Here is a 15,254-nt window from a genome sequence, read left to right as displayed (position 1 = left end):
GCCTTGTTACCTTGGCCTTGGAGGTAGGTTATATTTTCACCGGCTTTGTTTTGTTTGTTTGTTTGTTTGTTTGTCTGTTTGTCTGTTAGCAGGATTACTCTAAAAGTCCGAGATGGATTTGAATGAATTTCTTTGGAGGGGTGGAGTGTAGCACAATGAACAATCCATTGGATTTTGGTGGCGATCCGGATCATGATCCTGAATTCCGATCAGCCTGAGCATTAAGACCTCTGGGTATTACACATGCGCAGTGTAACTGATGAGGCGTTGATGATGCATGACCCTGCCTTTTTCTTCCTTCTGAGAGCAGGGAGATACGTGTGTGGATGTGTGGCGAGACATCGCGGTGCGGCGAGAGCTGCTGTCCGTCCGCGGTGAGAAATAACAAAGCGGTAGATGACGGGATGAGAGACAACGTGGTGTAACGTTATACAGACATAACAAGGCTGCTGAATGAGAGAGGCATCCGCCGATACGTTACACGGAAACCCACCGTGTTAATAATAAGCCAACCACCTCATGGTACCGCCAGCTGTGAGCTGTGATCTGTTTTTAAAGGCACGCACCTTGGAGGAGGTCTGCGCTCTCCGAGTACCATTCTAGTTAGTAGTATTTTCTGATTTATGGAGTAATACAAAGAGATATTCAAAATCCCTCCGGTACAAATTTTACCCTAATATGTCAACATGTTGAACCTGGCTTCATCCAATGTTCACATTTCATTTGATAAGATATTGCCTCATTTGCATATTTAAACAAAATCATGAATAAAACAAGTAATTGTCTTAATGTCAGTAATCAACTGGGGAAAGTTATAGTTATAGTTTTTACTCTATTCACCTGGAGTGTCTTCTCTTAAGCAACTAAAACTACTTGGTTAAGCTTGGGGTGGCTGCTGTGGCCTGTTTGTAATTCTCTGTCCTTATATTGGTGTTTGGTCCCGGACGGGGTAGTAACTAGTAGCTACAATAGTACAAGGAGATATTAAATCATAGAGGAGAAGGATACAAGGCAGGATACAAAAAGATCTAAACCCATTGTTTTAGTGATCAGCTGTGACCTCCAGAGCATAGACTTCTTTTACACCAAAAAGTGTCTCAGAGTTATCTCCACGTATAAAACCACACAAACTGCAGCGTCAACTGCGTAAGCTGCTTTTATTGGTCTGACAGAAATCACTTTGTGGCGCTATAAAGAAAAGAAACATCACAACACTGAAGTCACCGGGGATACGCCTTCGGATATCAACCCATATCCAAACAAAAGAGGCTCCATAAATGCAACGTTAACAAATCTGGCCTGCCACAGGATTCTGCTGTGTGACAAGAAAACCTCCAGAAAAGAATCTAGTAAAATAACTGCAGACGGTGAGGCGCGGCCTCGGCCAAAGGCGTAAGCTCCCATAAGTGAAATACCAGGCTCTGTGAATGATCTCGCTTGTCACCTCCCATTCCGAGTAACCAATGAAGCTGTCGCGCAAATGCAGACTCAGCATGGATCCGTTCCACCTGCTCCAAATATAGTATTCAGCAAAATGGATATATTTTTTCATCATGGATCTAGCAATGTTTTATTCATGGAGGCTGGTCACACAACAGTCTGAGAGGTAGAACCTCAGCAGGGAGGAGTAACACCGTGCACAGCTCCAGACACAGGCAGCCATCACACAGTCCATTCTATTTCAACCAGTGGTATTGTGTCAGCTAAGGGAACATGACAAATAATACTTCATCTTCCCACATCCACATGTCATATGTTTTTTTATATGTTGTAGGTCATGTAATATTTATCCACCAAATCAACCTCGGGGTCGGGAAACCTCCGAAAGGGTTGCACGGGTTGCATCTCAGGGTTCATGAGATGATTAACACAATATGAAAGCAGAAAAAGCTATATTTCTAATCTTTTCTTTTTCCATGAGGATTACTGAATAATTTTAGCTCCTCTAAAATGATCCTAATAAATTAATCTAAGAGGGAAAACTGGGGCAGCAAATAGACATTGCTTTGCTTTAAGGAGCTTTGGTCAGCAGCCCTACGCTTCAAACTACGACGCTCCAGGTTCCCCTCTATAGTGTCAATTTTGGACGTGTCAGGGACGGCGTGTCAGTTTCCACTCGTTACATACAGTACGTAGTGTCTTTTCAAAATAAACTTCCAACATATGTTTACTTAGCTTTTAAGTTTACTTTATGCCACAAAACTGTGTGGTTAGGTAGAAAAATATCGAGGTTTAATTTAAAATAAGTAAATCTGTTACGTAAAAGTTTGTTAAGTAACTGGCGTCACTTAAGTGCGCAAGTTACGTCACAAAACCACAGTAAAATAAGTCAACGTTGACTTCACTAACAGCAGTCTCCTGGGTGAAAGTCTGTGTTTGTTTGACCCGTCCATCCACCCCGACCTCCTCCCGACGCGGACTTTCTCTCTCTTTAGACTACGTCAGTTGCTCCGACCGTGTGGTGCGTCTCATACGGACACTAAAGAGTGCCTCGGTTCATCATCTCATGCTCTCCACTAAAGTTTGCTCAGTTGCTATGGAGATGAGCTCCCCCCCCCCAAAAAAAGTGTCAAAAAATGAACACCCAACTTGTAAAAGCTGGAATTTTCCTTTAAGCTGTTTATTGGGGATTCCATCTGTACATTGTGTATTTGACCGAGCAGCTCTCCTGGAGCCAGAATCCTGTCCTGTTTCTCCCAAAAATTTGATTAAAGTGTGTAAAGTTGTGATTAGTTATAGCCTGATGAAACATGAAGTACTGACTGTCGCTCGGGCAGACAGGCACCGTTACGTCCGTAGCCTTCATGAATTATAGCTGTCGTCGTGTTTTTTAGCCACGTACAGAAGTGCCCCTATATGACGTTGAATTAAAACATTTACGGAGGGAAATTAGACCCTCCATCGCTGACACTGGGCCCGGTGTCCGGTGCGAACATGCAGCCAAAAAGCAGAAACATTAATGCAGGTAGAGGGAGGAGTGTGTGTGTGTGGGGGGGAATACCCATGGATCATTGCTGCCTTACGAGATCCAACAAAGAAAAGTCTGCAGGAAAGAAAACTACGATTATTATTACTACTGTTTGTTGTCACTGGATGTACTGTACTCCCATTCTCATCCGGTCACATTATAATCCATCTCTTCCTCTTTTCCCTCTTTCTCAACATTTTCATCTATCTATCTCTCCTTCTCTCTCTCTCTCTGTCCGGCACACAGCCGTTCCTCTTCTTCATCCTCCTTCTTTTCACGAGCCTCCTTCGTTCCCTCTGTGTTGCCTCTCAGCCTCCATCTCCACCCTGAGAATCTCTCTTTGTCTCTCTCTGCCCATCATTCCACCACCCTCTTCTCTTTTCTCCCCATCACTTTCAATCTCCTCCCTCTCCTTTTCCCAGACCAATTTCATTCTCTCTGTCTCTCTCGCTCTGTCTTTCCTCTACTACCCTCCTCACACGGAGCCAGAGGTGTAAATCACACACACACACACACACACACACACACACACGCTCGCTGCGCCGGACCGTCAGAGCCTCGTACAGCCTCTGCTCTCCAGGCTTCATGACAGGGCTGCTGTGTTATTAGTCAGTCTGCTCACACACACACACACACACACACACACACACACACACACACACACACACACACACACACACAAGCACACAGGAGAACACACTCCCACACCGACGGCGAGTTGTCAGACGGGCAGAGTGTGCGGCTCACAGAGGGTGGTTTTCCTGTCAGTCAGGACCACACAGTGGAACTGTGGACGACTGATGCTCACCGGTACGGCGAGGGCCGAGAGAGGTAGCCTGTAGATACACACACCACCACACACTGCTAGTGGGTCACAGTGATGCTTATTTTAGTATCACTCTATACATTTTAGGTAATGCCAGAATATTATACCTCGAGGTGACGTCCTCAAAGTGGTTGTTTAGTCTCACAAAATAGAACAAAAGCCCAAAAGATATCTCATTTACAAAGATATAAAACAGAAAAGCAGCAAATGCTCACATTTGAGATTCTGGAACCAAACAATGTTTGTCATTTTTTCTTCATTAATGACTTCAAGATTAATCAATTATTAAAATTGTTGTCAATCAAAGGGTCAGTTTAGACATATTAGTCCATTCACTGGTCAACAGCCATATATACAGTATAGTATACATATATACACTGATCAGCCATAAAAGATCATTGACAGGTGAAGTGAATAACATGGATTATCTCGTTACAATTGCACCTGGCAGTGGGGGGGATATATTAGACAGCAAGTGAACATTTTGAACATTGTGTTGGAAGCAGAAAAAATGGGCCAGCGTAAGGATGTGAGCGACTTTGACAAGGGCCAAATAGTGCTGGCTAGACGACTGGGTCAGAGCATCTCCAGAACTGCAGCTCTTGTGGGATGTTCCCGGTCTGCAGTGGTCAGGACCTACCAAAAGTGGTCCAAGGAAGAAAAAAAACGGTGAACCGGCGACAGGGTCAGACCCGAGGCTCACTGATGCACGTGGGGAGCGAAGGCTGGCCCATTTTGTCAGATCCAATAGAAGAGCTACTGGAGCTCAAACTGCTGAAAAAGTTAATGCTGGTTCCGATAGAAAGGTGTCAGAACACACAGTGCGTCGCAGTTTGTTGCATATGGGGCTGCGTAGCCACAGACCGGTCAGGATGCCCCGTGCTGACCCGGGTCCATCGCCAAAAGCGCCTACAATGGGCACGTGAGCATCAGAACTGGACCACAGAGCAATGGAAGAAGGTGGCCCGGTCTGATGAATCACGTTTTCTTTTACATCATGTGGATGGCGACGAGTTTGAGATTTTGACTCGGTCTCCAAATTCTCCAGATCTCAATCCAATGGAGCATCTGTGGGATGTGCTGGACGAACAAGTCCATTCCACGGAGGCCCCACCTCGCAACTTACAGGACTTAAAGGATCTGCTACTGACGGCTTGGTGCCAGATACCACAGCAGACCTTCAGAGGTCTAGTGGAGTCCGTGCCTCGACGGGTCAGGGCTGTTTTGGCGGCAAAAGGGGGACCTACTCAATATTAGGCAGGTGGTCATAATGTTATGGCTGATCGGTATACTGTTGCTGTACAGGTACAGTATGTCCTAAATATTGTGATGCATTTGTGTCTTTCTCACCACTACAAAAATGCTAAATAGACTGTGATTATGTTTGTATGGTGCATGATTCTCTGTCTGCAGTTCACGGACAGTATTAGAGAGAGGACTTGGCAGAGAGAATGACAGGCCTAGCAGCAGATTGCAGAGAAGGATGACTCCAAGATGTGCTGATAGATACTGCTGTTGACATGAAAATGCTCCTGATAACAGAAATAAATTGAGTTGTTGCAGCAGGAAATAATGATAGAGCCACAGCATGGGAAAAACAATTGAAAATCAAACTGAATTTTAAAAAGTGTTTTTAGAGTGTATATTGGAGATGTAAAGTACAGACGTAGGCAAAGTTGTTGGTAACGTTCCGTTAAAGAGAGAAAAACCCACAATGGTCACTGAAATAACTTGAAACTGACAAAAGTAATAATAAATAAAAATTTACTGAAAATGAACTAATGAAAATCAGATATTGTTTTTGAATTGTGGTTCAACAGAATCATTTTAAAAAACAAACTGATGAAACTGGCCTAGACAAAAATGATGGTAGCCCTAGAAAAGATGTAAAATAATGTGACCATAGGGACATGTTAAACTAAGGTGTGTCCTGTAAATAGCATCACAGGTATCTTCAAACTTGTAATCAGTCAGTCTGCCTATTTAAAGGGTGAAAAGTAGTCACTGTGCTGTTTGGCATCATGGTGTGTACCACACTGAACATGGACCACAGAAAGCTAAGGAGAGAGTTGTCTCAGGAGATCAGAAAGAACATTATAGACCTCCATGTTAAAGGTAAAGGCTATAAGACCATCTCCAAGCAGCTTGATGTTCCTGTGACTACAGCTGCACATATTATTCAGAAGTTTAAGGTCCATGGGACTGTAGCCTACCTCCCTGGACGTGGCCGCAAGGGGAAAATTGATGACATATTGAAGAGACGGATAATACGAATGGTAACCAAAGAGCCCAGAACAACTTCCAAAGAGATTAGAGGTGAACTCCAAGGTCAAGGTACATCAGTGTCAGATCGCACCATCCGTCACTGTTTGAGCCAAAGTGGACTTAATGGAAGACGACCCAGGAGGACACCAAATCATAAAAAAGTGAGACTGGAATTTGCCAAAATGCATATTGACAAGCCACAAAGCTTCTGGGAGAATGTCCTTTGGACAGATGAGACAAAACTGGAGCTTTTGGGCAAGTCACATCAGCTCTATGTTCACAGACGCAAAAATTAAGCATCCAAAGAAAAGAACACTGTACCTAATGTGAAACATGGAGGAGGCTCGGTTATGTTATGGGGCTGCTTTGTCGCATCTGGCACAGGGTGTCTTGAATCTGTGCAGGGTGCAATGAAATCTCAAGACTATCAAGGCATTCTGGAGCGAAATGTGCTGCCCAGTGTCAGAAAGCTTGGTCTCAGTTGCAGGTCATGGGTCCTCAAACAGGATAATGACCCAAAACACATCTAAAAACACCCAAGAATGGCTAAGAACAAAACAGTGGACTATTCTGAAGTGGCCTTCTATGAGCCCTGATCTAAATCCTATTGAACATATGTGGAAGGAGCTGAAACATGCTGTCTGGAGAAGGCACCCTTCAAACCTGAGACAGCTGGAGCAGTTTGCTCACGAGGAGTGGGCCAACATACCTGTCAACAGGTGCAGAAGTCTCATTGAGAGTTACAGAAATCACTTGATTGCAGTGATTGCCTCAAAAGGTTGTGCAACAAAATATTAAGTTAATGTTACCATCATTTTTGTCTAGGCCAGTTTCATTAGTTTGTTTTTTTAAATGATTCTGCTGAACCATAATTCAAAAACAATGTCTGATTTTCATTAGTTAATTTTCAGTGAATTTTTATTTATTATTACTTTTGTCAGTTTCAAGTTATTTCAGTGACCATTGTGGGTTTTTCTCTCTTTAACGGAACGTTACCAACAACTTTGCCTACGTCTGTATGTGTGGAGAATTGTGAAGATGCAATATAATAATAATTGTGGCACCAGCAAACTAGTTGAATGTGTGATTAGCTATACAATGTTTCTGTGTACATACCATGTCGAGCCCCTTTACCACTGGACAAAAAAAAAACATTAACATGTGGCTTTTGTCTTCAGTGGGACAAAATGTCTCTGCAGTAGTCTCAGTATTTATCGGCTCCAGCTCCGATCATCAGTGATGGAATCACGACACCCGCTGGACTCGCTAATTTCCGTCCCTTTTTTCCGCGTGACGCTATGTGATGCATGTTGAAGTGAATATATAAAAAATAAAATCAACACACAAAACATACAATTAATGTGCTCTCCTCAAATCTACCAGACTCCACTGACAGAAACAGTCGTTTGACCTCGCTGATCGATGTAAAACACACTTCATTCGAACTGGACAGAGACAAAATAAAACTCATCAAAACCGTCTTTGTTAGTCTTTCCACTCTTCCAACAATCAGCAACTCTGGTTTGAGAGTTTTAAAGAGAGACTGAATAAGTCACAGATATAAAATAGAAGTTACACTGTAATGTTCACGCGTCCATGACACACCAGAAAAAAACACCCAGAAAGGCATACTGGTCCACTGATGATGGCCTGTTTTTAGTGGGTTTTCCTATGTTTAAAAACCTGCATATATGAGCTAATTTTGGTGGGAAAAGGGTATAAGCATCACATTACTGATCTAACCATAGACTGTATATAAAGATGGACGGCGTGTCTCCACTTCCTCCCATTCTACAAAAATGAAGGCAAAATTTCCGGATACAGGAGCTGTTGACGTCATTTGGAGCCAGAGACTGCTCAGTAGTGATTCAAACCAAACTGATCAGAAAAATGAACACTTGAACAAACATCATTCACACATCAGCGTGATAAGAACTACAAGGAATGACAGAAACCATCTTTGGGAAAATGTATTTGACTTTTTAGTTTGGTCCATGTCCCATCTACTAACATGGTGGGGGCGGGATTTATGACCTATACTGCAGCCAGCCACCAGGGGGCGATCCAGATGTTTTTGCTTCACTTTTGGGGAGCTGTCATGTCGTCCATCTTTATAGTCTATGGGTTTAACACAGGGGTCTGCAACCTGCGGCTCTTTAGCCCCTCTCCAGTAGCTCCCTGTGTTTTTTTCAAACTGTTTATTTGTTTACATTTTCATTTTTATTTATAATTGTTGTAGGTCTATGGTACGACGGTACGACGGTACGACAGTACGATGGTACGACGGTTTCATTTCGAGAATAAAGTCATAATATAACGAAAAAGTCATGATATTACGAGAATAAAGTCATAACATTATTAAGTAGTAATTTAACGTGTTATTACATTTTTTTCTCCTAAAGTTATGACTTTATTCTTGTAATATTACAACTTTTTTCTCGGAATCTCAGATTTTTTTCCCTCAATGTGACCCTAATACTCCGTAGTACATTTGCACTGTGGCCATCACTGCATTAGACTTATATACTATATACTTAGACTATAGGCTGTGTTACCTTCATCACAATGCTCAAATGTTTTGCGGCTCCAGACAGATTTGTGATAGTAGAGGTTGCTGACCTCTGGTCTAACAGAAGCTTACAGATGAATGGATTCATATCGACACAAGCCTGTCCATCAGCTTCAAGTTGGAACGGAAGTAAGTAGTTATGGAAGAGGTAAAAATACACAACGAAGGAGGTATTCTCAAGTGCACAGGTGTGTGTGTGCGTGTGCGTGTGCGTGTGCGTGTGCGTGTGTGTGTGTGTGTGTGTGCACGTACCTCTGCACGCCTCTAGCTGGCCTGTAAGAACTTTACGAATCTCTGACACCCACGTATTTTTCACATCCATGGAAGGAGCCTGGGGACACACACACACACACACACACGCACACAATCAAGCAACATATACAGCAAGAGCCTCTTAACACCAGTGCTGTTTTTTTCTGTTTCGAGGGAGAGCTGTGTGGTACAACACTGCCCCCTAGAGGAGGAATGTGGAAAAGGTCACTGAATGCGTCCCAAGAAGTACCCATAACAAAACTAAAATATATAGTGGATCTTTTGAATAATATTTAAGGGTATTTTTTTCAGTTTTATGACATTACTATTGATAACACAAAACGGAAAAAAATTATCTTGTTTTTGTCAGTCATATTTGCATATGTACAATAAATGTTTTCTTCCTGACATGATCGGGGTATGACATTACAAATGTAAGTCCACAGCAACACAACATAAGACCTCCATCTGTCCCACATATATTACAGTAGGTGTACTGACAAACTCCTATCTAAGTAAAAGTACAGAGGAAATATACTTCAAGTTAAACTAATGCAGTAAAATGTTCCCTCTGACTGATATATTAATATATATATAAAACATTATTAGATTTTTAATACTGATGCATCAATGTGTGAGCAGCATTTACTGTTAGAACTGCTCGAGGTGGAGCCAGTTATAACTACTTCAGATGCAGTTAGGTAGTTTCCAACCTAGGGGTCGGGCTCCCTCCAAAGGGTCACTGGATAAGTCTAGGGGGGGTCGGGAGATGAATACTGGGGTAGGAAAGTATTAAAATTTGAATGTTTTCCATTTTTTTTGTGGCATCAACGTACCTGGATGATGTAAACCTCCTCTCTGCCGTTGTACCACACCTCAAACTTCTTGATGTCGCCTTTGACGTTCTCTGTGATCCCCACAGCACTCATCTGGACAGAGACAGTAGGGCAGAGACACTGTGAGATGCAGCACAACGTGAGTGTGTCATCAGTAGTGACTAAAGGTTTAAAAAAAAAAATCAACTCAACCCCAAAAAAGAGCTGCAAAACTAAGGGTTGTCATGGCCAGATTAAGCTGTTAGAGAAGCCCTCTGTGCACTGTGTATGCATTCAATACACTCAATGTCAATAAAATACATTGGCAAATTTAAATGTATTGTTTAATTTCTTCCATTCAATACAATTTATTGAAACAATAAAATCTCAAAATCACAATAGTATAATTAATTAAATTAGAAGAAAATACATTAGTTGTATTAACAAATGACTTTAAGTAGCAATGAATAAAGTTAGTTGTCATTTGTTACATATGTTTATGTTTATTTAACTTAAAATAGTAATTTCGTATAACTTAAGTTTTTGAGTAAAGACTACTAATGTAAGCTAAATTATGTCTGCTGCGTGCAATTAATGTTCTAAGTTAATACAACTTGACCTGTTTAGTTTCACATTATATAAAAATGTAAATGGTTAAGTGCAACGGGTTTCCACTCAAATTTCTAGTAAAGTCAATGTATTCGGGTTAAGAGTGCAGTTGGTAATCCAACTTGATCATTTATGACTTTTCGTGACTATTGAGGCAATTTTGGAGAAGAACAGTGTATCATGTAGTCGTTGTTGCATGTTTAAAGGCAATTAAAGTTACTGTGAGGAACTTTTAACTGGTGATGAAACCATCTCAGTTTAATCCTGTATCAGTCTTTCTCACAACCACTGTAATCCATCAGAGAGAAGACTGTCTCTATAGTTATTCTTAATGCTCGTCATCGGTGCCACCGGGGTCGGTTTCCGGCGAAATCAGACGAAACCACGCAGGTTGACCAGAAACTCCTTCAGCTAAGGCTCCGGCGGGGCCTCCGGCAGGGCCTCCGGCAGCGACCTGCAGTTCTTTTAGCTCAGCTGAGACCAAAACTGAGCTAAAAGAAGAGTGAATACTCGACTTACATTCATCAGGTTGTCCAAAACAGGACTCCAAATTACTGTTTTTTTGTCAACTCATTCTTTTGAATGTCCTTTTTATAGGTGCCCTGTGGAATTCTGTTTACATTCGGTGTTACTCACCAAAACACACTGCGTGTATCCTTGAGCTCTAATGCATTTCCTTCCTCATAAAACACTTGAAAAGATGATTTGTAAGTGTTCCAAACCCTCCGTTGTTTACATCCACGTTAACTTGCTGACATTCCTGTCTTTGTTGGTGCATTGCAGCACATCCTGGTGCCACCTTACCGCCACCTGTAGATCAGCGGAAGAGTGTGAAACCACTGGCCGGGGCTCTGTATGGTGTCACCAGCGTGCACACGCGTGCATGTGCATCCTTGTGCGTGTGTACGTAATAAACCAAACGGGGTCTCACTCACAGAAGAACGGCTCGATAGCAACAACTCGACAGGGAAGTTATTATCAAACATTTTAGCCTGCAGGCGCCCATAAAATGAGCAGTTAGGAATTTAGTATTTAGCTGAAAGACAAATTCTACTTTTGCTGATTTAGACCTTCAGATTACAGTGGGGTCTTTATATTATTACGCCCAAACACCGAGGAGTCACATAAACCAAACAAAACAGACAGCTGGAAAAAAAAAAAAAACTCACCTTGCTCACACACACACACACACACACACACACACAACGGACTCTGTATCTGACCTTGAGCGAGTGTTTGAAGCTGTAGGACGGGGTCCTCTCATGTCCATCTGTGGTCTCCTCTCGTTTCTTGCAAAACAGCATCATCTTGTCGTACAGGAACAGGTGCCTCTGCATGGGCTTAAACCGGGCCAAGTCCTTCACCTGCAATCAGGTAAACGGGTCATTTTACCTGCATGCCTGTCCATCAATCACTGCACAGTTCAACTAACATATTCATGTTGATCATTTTTCACGTGTTTAAATGCTAAGCCAACGGTGTTGCCTGCATGTTTAAGCCCGTTCACCGCAACTCACATCCATCGTCCAACTAACCAATTCACAACCCTGCTACTCTAGTTTAACACTTCACTTTTCCAGAAGCTCCAGGCACCTTTTGGTTTTCAGCTAATTTCCATACAATGTGGAAAATCTATTAGCACTCTCTCTAAACTTGCTTGAGGTGGTTAATCCATCACTGTGAATATCAAGTCTGTATTTAGTTACTTTTACTTTAGCTACCTCTTTGTTGTAAGTAACACAGGGGAGACAGTTCAAATCAATCTGCTACTAAACTACATTAGCACACGACAATAACATAACTTTGATAAAAAGCGATATATTTAAATTAAAGTTGCTGTGAGGAACTTTTAACTGGTTATGAAACCGTCTCAACCCTGATGCCTCTCTATGACCTACATATGTAAACGAGACCATCAACGAGAAGACCGGCTGTTTCCATATAGTTATTCTTAAAGGTCCCATATCATGCTCATTTTCAGGTTCATACTTGTATTTTGTGTTTCTACTAGAACATGTTTACATGCTGTAATGTTCAAAAAACACATTATTTTCCTCATACTGTCTGCCTGAATATACCTGTATTTACCCTCTGTCTGAAACGCTCCGTTTTAGTGCATTTCAATGGAATTGCAACGGAATTGGCAATAGTTTGGGTCCATGTTTACTTCCTGTCAGCTGATATTATTTTCATACACTGCAACAGGAAATAAACTGGGACACATTTAGAATGTTTACGTTTAAAACCGTGTAATGGTCTAAATATTGTATACTTGTGACATCACAAATGGACAGAAATCCTAACGGCTTGTTTCAAACGCGCAATTTCTGAATACGGGCTGTGTGTATTTCTCCGTATATTGAGTGTTTTGATAGTTTAACAGTATTTATATAGCACTTAAACCTGCTTTATAATGTAAAAGACCTGAAAATCTCACTTTTTACAATATGGGACCTTTAATGCTCGTCATCGGGTCTGATCTCTAGTGACATCAGACAAAATGATCTACAGCACCCTGTTTCACTCTCACAGGCAAAGTTTCACAAAGAGTACGTTAGCCAGTTAAAAGGAAGCAGGTGGAGATTTTTCTTTAGAGAATTTTATTTTTGCCAATATATTTTGCGGTTATGGCTGATACTGGGGCAGGATCAACAAACAGCTATCTAGAGCAGTGCGGAGTCGTACCTTGCTGTGGCCTCTCTTGTGGTCAGTCCACACATTAAAGGATCCCTGCATCAGCAGCTTCCCCAGTTCACTCAGGTTTCCCTGTGAACATCAACACACACACACAGAGACAGTCAGACGTTGAGAACACCATTAAATACAGTCACATCAGTCTGCAGAGGACGCAGTTTAATGTGCACAATCCCTCTTCAGTGTAGTAGATCAAGTGGGGGTAAGGTTAAATAAAGGGAAATCCATAAAGACACCATAAGAGAAGACAAAAGCTGAATATATTTTGTATGTAGTGTATAATGCTTCTACCTGTGAACAGTTGGTTGAATTCCACTATCACATTTACAAGCTGTGATGCACATTAATCCACCTTTGTAAACAGTTGAGTAATTTATTATCCATACAATGTTTATTCCAGCATTCTTTGCACTGCCATGCACCATAACTTAGGCTACCTTGCTATTAGCAATAATAGCTATACACCGGTCAGCCAAAACATTAAGACCACTAACAGGTGAAGTGAATAACATGGATTATCTCTCGTTACAATGGCACCTAGCAGTGGGGGGGATATATTAGACAGCAAGTGAACATTTTGAACTTTGAACTTTGTGTTGGAAGCAGAAAAAATGGGCAAGCGTAAGGATGTGAGCGACTTTGACAACAAGGGCCAAATAGTGCTGGCTAGACGACTGGGTCAGAGCATCTCCAGAACTGCAGCTCTTGTGGGATGTTCCCGGTCTGCAGTGGTCAGGACCTACCAAAAGTGGTCCAAGGAAGGAAAACCGGTGAACCGGTGACAGGGTCAGACCCGAGGCTCATTGATGCACGCGGGGAGTGAAAGCTGGCCCGTTTTTTCCAATCCAATAGAAGAGCTACTGGAGCTCAAACTGCTGAAAAAGTTAATGCTGGTTCCGATAGAAAGGTGTCAGAACACACAGTGCATTGCAGTTTGTTGCGTATGGGGCTGCGTAGCCGCAGACCGGTCAGGGTGCCCCATGCTGACCCGTGTCCACCGACAAAAGTGCCTACAAGGGGCACGTGAGCATCAGAACTGGACCACGGAGCAATGGAAGAAGGTGGCCCGGTTCTGATGAATCATGTTTTCTTTTACATCATGTGGATGGCGACGAGTAAGAGGTGTTGACTCGGCCTTCAAATTCTCCAGATCTCAATCCAATGGAGCGTCTGTGGGATGTGCTGGACGAACAAGTCCGATACACGGAGGCCCCACCTCGCAACTTATACAGGACTTAAAGGATCTGCTACTGACGGATTGGTGCCAGATACCACAGCAGACCTTCAGAGGTCTAGTGGAGTCCATGCCTCGACGGGTCAGGGCTGTTTTGGCGGCAAAAAGGGGGACCTACTCAATATTAGGCAGGTGGTCATAATGTTATGACTGATCGGTGTATATTAGCTATAATTAGCTAAAGTATGTATACACACAAAATTCATGACCACACAGATTGCACATGTATGAAACACCCGATGTAATACTAACAGAACTGTGTGCACTGCAGATTAGATTCATCTAAACGAATCTTAAAACATGTTATTTCACAAGCATTGTTATCATTATTATTATTTATTGGCATGACAGCTGATGCAGTTCAGCAGTTGCTAGGAAGGTTACCACGCTCCGATAGCTGCCTCAGGGTCAGTGAACACAGAAGTTTATTTTGAAAAGACACCATGTAACGAGCGGAAAGGGACACTTCGTCCTAAACTGACGCTAGAGGGCTACCTAGAGCGGATGGTCGGTAGTTGACGAGTTGGGAGGGAGAATGTGTTGGTTATAACAGAATGAAACAGGAAGATTGATTATGCTCACATAGGTAAACTAAAATGTTCTTAAACATAACGTACCGAGAAAACAAACAATAACAAACATGGTCTTATATTCAGACCTATAGGGCAAAACTCTTGAAACATGGCTTTGCATTGAAAATCAATCTCAGTAGAAGACTACAGGGCATTGCTGCAGAGGGATGTAGTTGTAGAAACTAAGTGGCTTTTGTTGGTTTGCTTTCGGAGAGTAAGCTTTTGAAATGAGGAGACAGCGTGACAGCTGCACAGCATGGACCATACAGGATCCAGACTTCACAGCAACTTAAATCAGCTTTCATCCAACTTTAACCGGCTTCCTCCATCAGCAGGACATCCTGTAGGACATCACTGACTGTGTGATGGTATCACTGTGTCTGACCTAAGGGACACGTCTTTTACATCATTATAACTAATGCAAGTTATTCCAATAAAGTAAATATCAGC

General features: G+C 42.3%; 1 protein-coding gene across 12 annotated transcripts in view; it reads right to left on the bottom strand.

The window, feature by feature from the left end:
- mcf2l2 (MCF.2 cell line derived transforming sequence-like 2) overlaps window positions 1-15,254 on the bottom strand; it is a 149,905-nt gene that overhangs the window by 29,038 nt on the left and 105,613 nt on the right. For all 12 annotated transcript variants that reach the window (XR_012594082.1, XM_074636861.1, XM_074636862.1 and 9 more), the window contains exons 22-25: window positions 12,990-13,070; window positions 11,528-11,668; window positions 9,717-9,809; window positions 8,881-8,959 (exon numbers count right to left, since the gene is read on the bottom strand). Coding sequence is in view for 11 of the 12 variants with exons in the window: in XM_074636861.1 (XP_074492962.1) it covers window positions 8,881-8,959; window positions 9,717-9,809; window positions 11,528-11,668; window positions 12,990-13,070 (394 nt within the window). In the remaining variant the exon portion in view is untranslated. The remainder of the gene's footprint in view (window positions 1-8,880; window positions 8,960-9,716; window positions 9,810-11,527; window positions 11,669-12,989; window positions 13,071-15,254) is intronic.

Source organism: Sebastes fasciatus, chromosome 5 (assembly GCF_043250625.1).
Source record: "Sebastes fasciatus isolate fSebFas1 chromosome 5, fSebFas1.pri, whole genome shotgun sequence".
NCBI lineage: Eukaryota > Metazoa > Chordata > Actinopteri > Perciformes > Sebastidae > Sebastes > Sebastes fasciatus.
This window is presented reverse-complemented; position numbering and strand designations above follow the sequence as displayed.